This window comes from Panicum virgatum, chromosome 8K (genome assembly GCF_016808335.1).
Source record: "Panicum virgatum strain AP13 chromosome 8K, P.virgatum_v5, whole genome shotgun sequence".
NCBI classification, from domain to species: domain Eukaryota; kingdom Viridiplantae; phylum Streptophyta; class Magnoliopsida; order Poales; family Poaceae; genus Panicum; species Panicum virgatum.
The window spans coordinates 28,622,384-28,630,627 of record NC_053143.1 but is presented as its reverse complement, the minus strand read 5'-3'; the positions used below and the strand labels follow the sequence as shown (position 1 = coordinate 28,630,627).

Here is an 8,244-nt window from a genome sequence, read left to right as displayed (position 1 = left end):
GGGTGGCGCTTGATCAGGATGAAACCTCGAGCATAAAAATCAGATGTAAGAGATTGGCTCTTGATTAGTTACATGGACAAGCAAATCGATCTAATCACGATATTAAGATCGACTGACGATAGATGTTGCAGCCATCAAATCCACTGCAAGGATCCTGACGACCCCACTACCTGGCACCCAACTGTCAAATTGCTAATTCGGCAAGTCCACCAGAGGTATGCCCGGCGGTAGATTTTAGATGAAGGATATCACATAATAAGAATTTGGTGGCAACACATGACAATGATTTAGATAGGTTCGGGCCGAGATGCGCATAATACCCGATGTTCTGTTTGGGGTTGGATTTGTATTGCCTTGCGTTCGGGATGAGAAGCTGCTGAAGTCTGGAGATTGAATGATGGAATACTTATGTCGCTGCTTGTGTGTAGGAAACCCTAATTTATCCTTGATTTACTTGTTATACTAGTATAGTCCACATAAAGTTTGCATACGGATGGTGACATGAACATATCCCGTTCCTTAGGGATAGCTTGACAAGCTGCAAGATCCGACCCAGAGATCGTCATCAATGATGATGGATAGTACGATTGAGGCTCATGTTACACTCATGTCTGCCTGTGGAGGAGAAGATCGAAGATGAAGGATGGCCCTGAAGCCTAGTTGTCGTTTTCGTTTTCTACATGTCTCCAATTAGCCAAGGGGTTTATAATAGAAATTCGTACTACAAGTCCTCTAGATTTATATAATAATTAATTCTATGTTTGAACCAATGCGTTGTATGACTATGATATCTGACTGAGATAAGTTCGGTATGTGATAGTGCTTCATCCACATACTATCACGACGATATAGGGAGTTGGATTCTCATCTCGAGAACCCAGTTCGTTTCACCAAGCAAGCTAGGAGGTGGAAGAGAGAAAGGAGGAGGGTTCGTTTCACCAAGCAAGCTAGGAGGTGGAAAAGAGAAAAGAGGAGGGCAGCGCTGAGCTGGGCAGGCAGGCCGAAAAGAAGAGAGAACTTGGGCCGGCTGAAGAGAAAAGAAAAGGAGAGAAAGGGCAAAAAAGAAAAGAGTTTTGAGGTAAAAGCTAAACAAACAAACAAACAAATTTGAATTCAAATAAATTCAAATTTGTAAGGGAAACAACATAGTAAAAATTAAAAAAATGCAATAGGATGAGTAAAACTTAGTAATACATATATTTCTTTTTATTGATTTAAGTATTTATTTTAATTCTCAATAAATGCTCTAAAATTAAAAAATAATAATAAAATCCTTAACAACACTCAAATAAAATCTAACAAATTTTATTATTATCTAAGTTCAGCAAAATTAGGGTGTTGCACCTTCTTGTAATATCCAATGGAGGGAGAAAATAGATACTGATATATGGTGACATTGACAGGTCTACCGTAGCTGCTCCGATCCTGGATCTTTTCCTGCTGACCATCAAAAATTATTTTGAAAGGACGTTTGGCTAATGGCATTGTGCATTCATTCAATGTTGTACTTGATCCATGGAGAACGATTAAGCTAATGGGTTTTTTCATTATTGATAAGTGGCTCAAGGTCATTTATTTGCAAGCAGAAATTGCTGCTTGCAATGTTTTGAAGGAACTGACATTAGTACTCAGTGGCCGACTGGTCGCACTCGCAGCACACTACTTTTGTAACCCTACTCGTCGAACTGTAATGTGCGAGGAGTCATCTGGGAAATTTCCCATTTGATTCCCAGACCAGCACAAACGTCAGTAGCCTACCCTAATTTGCTTGGGACAAAAGGCTATGTTGTTGTATTTTCGGACCAGCACAAACGTAAGGGAAACCGGGGCGAACCACCGGATGGTTCACGTCTTGAACAGGGAAAGAAACATGAAGCTATGGAACAACTACAGCAGCTCATCACCAGACCAAGTCTATCCCGAAACCCAGGACAGGAATACTAGGGTCGTGTTTAGTTCTTTTAGCGTAAATTTTTTGAAAGAGAATTTTACTATTTCGGAGTACTAAATAAAATTTATTTACAAAACTTTTTGCACGGATAGGTTGTAAATCGCGAGATGAATCTAACGAGTCTAATTAATCTATAATTAGCGAATAGTTACCGTAGCATCACTGTTGCAAATAATAAATTAAGTAGGCTCATTAGATTTGTCTCGCGATTTACAACTCATCTGTGTAGAAAGTTCTGTAAACAGATTTTATTTAATACTCCATGCATATGTTCAAACATCCGATGTAACTAATTTTAATGTAATTTTTTTGATCTAAACATGGCCTAGGTGCTCAAGACGCCTGTGGGGACTGGGGACTACTGGGCGAGCGGACACCGGCAGTCATCCATCCTGACGACTTATGCAGCACGGTATCTGGAAGGACCGTACCTCACGCCACGACGATCAGTCAACATATATCACGTGGAAAGTGGAATCGTGTGGTAGTTAGTTGTACTCTAAAATTCCAGGTCGTCAGTAGAAAGCAATAGTACAAGCTAGCATTAGCAGCGAAGTCCTGCATGACTTTGACAGCACTGATAATCCATGGTGGTCTGGTGGTTTACTAGTCTTGCTTGATCACTGTATGGCCACCTATTGAACTGGTCTCACAACCAAATCAAAATAGTTTGACGCGTCCAGGATATTTTACAAAAAACGAGCGAAAAGTTCCAGAATATTGTTATAGCTAATAATCAGGAATTCATAATACTATAATTTGGGGAATATTCATCTGGACTAAAACAAATTACACTCAGAACTCAGGGGTTATATATCTTAATTTATGATTATCTTAAGATAATCCAATAGTAAATATAAAAAAAAATTCTTATCATACTTGTAACTGAAGAAAAAATAAACCTAATTAAAATCCAATGCTCTTATTTTCCAACGTATTGTCATTGATGTGCCCTTCTATTGACTGTAGCATCTTTTCCTTTCGACGACTAAGTTATTCATCTAGTGGACCAATAATGTACTGTTGTTTTTCTGATGAACAAAACTATTAATTCTCTTACTCTTGACTCACTATGCAAGACGGCTACATTTCCTATCTAACTCTTCAGCAGTCACCCTATTTATACCAACCCCCTATAGCTTGAGTATATGCATAATACACGACTTCAACCTCTCATCAGCAGTAGCAGACGAGCAGAGCTATGTCCACACACAAGCCAACATATGCTCCTAGCCACTTTTCGCTTATGGGGAGTGTTGCAAATATATTATTGTTTGCATTGTTGTGCCTGTGCTCGCACGCTCGGATGAATCCCCCTTCGAGGAACAGCAGTCCCACATCAAGCGATGAGCGCGCTCTTCTCTCATTCAAATCCATGTTGCTCTCAGCTGAATCAGGTTTGCTGGCCTCATGGAACACATCCATCCACTTCTGTGCCTGGCCGGGAGTTTATTGTGGCCGTCGCCACCCCGAGAGGGTCGTGGCACTGCGCATAGGCGCCTTCAATCTATCAGGGCGCCTCTCACCGTCCTTGGGTAACCTGTCATTTCTCAGAGAGCTAGATCTCCGAGACAACCAGCTCATGGGAGAGATACCCCTCGAACTTAGTCGCCTCGGCAGGCTTCAGTTTCTTAACCTTAGCACTAACTTTCTGAAAGGAAGCATTCCTTCAGAGATATCTAGGTGCACCAACCTCATGTCCCTCGAACTTAGCAATAACCATCTCCAAGGGAAGATCCCTGCTAGCCTTGGCACCATGGAAAACCTTTTCATCTTGGATCTTCAGGAAAATGGTTTGTCTGGAGAGATCCCTCAGTCGCTGGCAGGTTTGCCATCTCTAGAATTTTTGTTTCTGTATGATAACATGTTAGTCGGGGAGATACCACCAGCTTTAGGTAACCTATCCAGCCTTCTCCATCTTGATCTAATGCAAAACATGTTGTCCGGTGCCATCCCTTCATCTTTGGGCAGGCTGTCCAGTCTATCCTGGCTCAGTTTGGCTTACAATAACTTGAGCGGCACATTACCCGATTCTATTTGGAACATCTCCTCTCTATGGGGCATCAATATCGAACAGAATGTGCTCAGTGGCACGATACCAAAGAATGCATTCAGCAAACTTCACAATCTACATACAGTCTCCTTGGACAATAATATTTTCCATGGCCGTCTCCCGGCCTCAATTGGGAACGCCTCGCATGTGAGACTACTTCAGTTAGGTCCAAACCTTTTCAGTGGCACTGTTCCTCCACAGATTGGCAGATTGAGATATCTCAACAGGCTGCTCATCACAGACACTTCGCTTGAAGCTAAAGTAGCCAGAGATTGGGAGTTCATAACATCATTGACGAACTGCACCAGGCTATGGAATTTGGAGTTTGGTTCAGGTAAGTTTGCAGGGATCCTTCCTTCCTCGGTTTCAAATCTTTCAACATCATTAAGGACTCTTTACCTTCCATACAACACTATTTCTGGGAGCATACCTGAAAAGGTTGGGGATCTAATTAATTTACAATCTCTTGTTCTTGATAACAACTCTTTTACTGGGACAATTCCATCTTCCTTGGGTAATCTGAAAAATCTTCAACTATTATCTGTACCGAACAACAAAATCAGTGGAAAAATCCCATTGGCTGTAGGAAATCTTACAGAACTGATCAGTTTTGACCTTAGCAATAATGCTCTAATTGATCAGATACCAAACACATTTCAAAACATGACAAAGTTATTGGGACTGCGTCTTGGTAGAAATTATTTTACCGGCACAATTCCAAGTGGACTATTCAGTATCCGCACACTCTCCATAGTCTTGGATTTATCTCATAATCAATTGGTAGGATCACTACCGGAAGAAATCGGCAATCTTATAAATCTTGTGGAATTTTGGGCAGATTCTAATAAATTTTCAGGCGAAATTCCTTCCAGGCTTGGTGAATGTCAACTTCTCCGGTTTCTCTATCTTAACAGTAATTTATTAAATGGTGTTATCCCACCACTGCTGGGTCAACTCAGAGGCCTTCAGTCTCTAGACCTCTCAACCAACAATTTGTCTGGACAGATACCCATCTTCTTCGGGAACTTTAGCATGCTCAATTACCTAAACCTTTCATTCAATAGATTCGAAGGTGAAGTACCAAACACTGGTGCTTTTGCAAATGCTAGTTTAATTTCCATTCAAGGCAACGGGAGACTTTGTGGCGGTATACCAGACTTACATCTGCCTCTTTGTTCCCTCAAATTACCAAAGAAAAATAATAAACTTCTTGCCACTACTATAATCATTCCTCTTGTTACTATATTACTCATCCTCGCTTTGCTCTATAAGATTCGTATTTGGAGCACAAAAAGAAAACTAGAAAACCCCTCAACATCATCCTTGCCAGGGCACCCCATGATCTCATATTTGCAATTAGAAAAGGCAACAGATGGTTTCTCAACAACCAATCTGCTTGGTTCTGGCTCATTTGGGTTTGTGTACAAAGGGGAGCTAGATGGCCAAGCAGGTGAAACAATAAATCATGTTGCTGTGAAGTTATTAAAGCTTCAAACTCCTTCGGCACTCAAGAGTTTCACTGCAGAATGTGCAGCACTGCGAAATTTGCGACACCGAAATCTTGTCAAGATAATTACAATTTGTTCAAGCATTGATGCCAGAGGGAATGATTTTAAAGCAATCGTGTATGACTTCATGCCTAATGGGAACTTAGAAAGCTTTCTACATCCTGCTATAAATGATCCTACAGAGCAGAGGTTCTTGAATCTCCTTGAGAGAGTTACCATACTACTTGATGTGGCCTACGCATTAGATTACCTTCACTGTCATGGCCCCACACCTGTTATACATTGTGATCTCAAGTCAAGTAACGTACTCTTGGATGCCGATATGGTAGCCCATGTTGGAGATTTTGGACTTGCTAAGATTCTTTGTGATGGAAGTTCAATCTTGCATCAGTCATCAAGTTCTATTGGATTTCGAGGGACAATTGGTTATGCTGCCCCAGGTTAGACTAACATGTTTATTCCGATTTCTTTCTTATTAGTTCCATTCATTTTCATCCTTCGACCTTTTTAAGCAAGCATGTTACTTGAGAAATTTTTGGATTATATAATTTCTGCTCAACAACATCATATTTTATAATAATAGAGAAACATGTCTCACAGAAATCTAACATACTTTTGGAAATGATCCTTGCATCAGAGTATGGTGTTGGGAACATGGTGTCAACACAAGGAGATATTTATAGCTATGGAATTTTAGTTTTGGAAACAGTAACTGGAAAGAGGCCCACTGACAAACAATTTGGTCAAGAGTGGAGCCTTCGTGATTATGTTGAGATATCGATACAGAGTAGAATGAAGGATGCTGTGGACAGACGACTACTCTCGTTGGAACTTCAAAACGAGAATCAGAGACTGGATGATTCTTCATACAATAGAAAAGTCGAATGTGTTATTTCACTTCTTCGGCTTGGAATGTCCTGCTCTCAGGAATCACCATCAAGCAGAATGACAACGGGAAGTATCATAAAAAAGCTGCATGTTGTAAAGGAAACTCTAGCTAGTGAGAGGTTTCAATGAGGTTTTATGCCCTGTTTGGATGGGCTCAAGTTGAATGATAAACATTAGCACATATTAGCACTCATACATTTGCTAAAAAATTTTAGTCTTGTCTTAAGTTTAGCCGACCGATCCACCCTATTAGTACTCCTGCTTGGAGGAGTAGTGCTAAACTTTAGCACTATTGGACATTGAATCCAAACACCCTTTAACATGTATTTTGACATGTGTTTTGACTTCTAGTAACAAATTACAGCTTAGTACTTTCAAATATGTTTGATATATTTTTCTGTAATTATTGAGAAGTGTGACTTTGTTGTAACATTGGAGTCCGTAGGGGGTGAGTGTTCATACGTGTATATAAGGACATGCTAATAAAGATAATTTTGCATATGTATATTCATAGAGGTGAGTGTGCATACGTGTATATAAGGACCGCCTATAATGTATTTCACAAGAAAATATAATGACTGATTTATAAACCTGCATGAATCCTTTTTCTAGAGATAATGACTTGTGTCTCATTCCGAACTATATGCATAATCAAAATTTCTAGGGAATTAAAAAATGCACTGTTACATGCCAAGAAAAACAAACCCTTATACATTTTTATGAGTAAAGTGCACCAGAGGTCCATCAACTTGTAAGAGGGTATCATTTAGATCATGAACTTCAAAATTGCATTTCTAGGTCTATAAAACTTGTAATTTATGTTATTTAGGTCCTGAAACTCTGGAAGTCCATCCCGAGGTCCATAAACTTGTAATTTATGTCACCTAGGTCCATACCCCTCCACCTAGCATTCATACACGGATACCGCACCAATATGAATCTACATGGTGCCCGCACGCTGCTGGAGTTTGGCCAGAAAGGGTCAAATTTGAGCCCCAATTTCGAATCAAGTGCATAATGAGAGGGGAGAGGAGGGATGACAGACTTATCTTGGAGGTTATTGACATGTATTAGAATTCAAAGGGGGGCTTACAGACTACAATTGATGAGTTCTGGAGCTTAGATCTAGATATGACTTCTATAGGTGGAGAGGAGGGGGTGATGGCTTGAGAAAGGTGGAGGTCACAGAGGGACTCAACAACATGTGTATTGTGGTAGGAGATATTATGTCCTCTGTGGCGTGGGGGGCCGGATATGGTGGCTGCAGGTGCTGTGGCGAAAAATCTCATGGCGGCTTAGACTTGGGTCAACTCAGAGTGGTTCTCGATGAGAGGGATTGAAAGATATTTATGGATAGTGACATTGGGGCGATCTTTGTGGGCGCGTCTGTAGCCAACAACTGCTTATGGATGATGTTCATGGACCTAAAATATACTTTTGGAGCTTATGGACCTAGGTGATACAAACTATAAGTTTATAGATCCAAAACTCCAGTTTCAGAGTTTATGGACCTATATTTTCAATGTTTATGGACCTAAGTAATACAAATTACAAGTTGAGGGATCTAAAAATGCACTTTTGGAGTCCGTGGACGTAAATGACATACCTTACAAGTTGGTGGATATCTGGTGCATTTTATTTTTATGCATATATTGATATAGCTATCACAATTTTTATGCATATATTGCATATATTGATATAGCTGTCACAAATTTCTTGGGTGAAAGTTGCCTACCTGTTTCCCTTCAGTGGTACAAGAGCCGTCTTGCATAGTTCTTGGTCTGAATCTTATACATATATGTGATATGTTGTTGTAGTAGATTGGATCTATTACTTTTGCATGG

General features: G+C 40.2%; 1 protein-coding gene across 1 annotated transcript; it reads left to right on the top strand.

Moving 5' to 3' along the window:
* The first annotated feature begins 3,083 nt into the window (after positions 1 to 3,083).
* LOC120644350 (receptor kinase-like protein Xa21) lies at positions 3,084 to 6,905 on the top strand. The gene is made up of 2 exons (XM_039920968.1): positions 3,084 to 5,952; positions 6,150 to 6,905. The coding sequence occupies exons 1-2, from the start codon at positions 3,153 to 3,155 to the stop codon at positions 6,527 to 6,529; spliced, it is 3,180 nt and encodes a 1,059-aa protein (XP_039776902.1). The 5' UTR covers positions 3,084 to 3,152; the 3' UTR covers positions 6,530 to 6,905.
* The last annotated feature ends 1,339 nt before the right edge of the window (positions 6,906 to 8,244 follow it).

Bases quoted from the DNA above. Each gene is read 5' to 3' on its own strand.
- LOC120644350 (XM_039920968.1), top strand. From the start codon at position 3,153: ATGTCCACACACAAGCCAACATATGCTCCTAGCCACTTTTCGCTTATG. The intron at 5,953-6,149 runs GTTAGACTAACA...TCCTTGCATCAG, and splicing joins AATTGGTTATGCTGCCCCAG to AGTATGGTGTTGGGAACATG.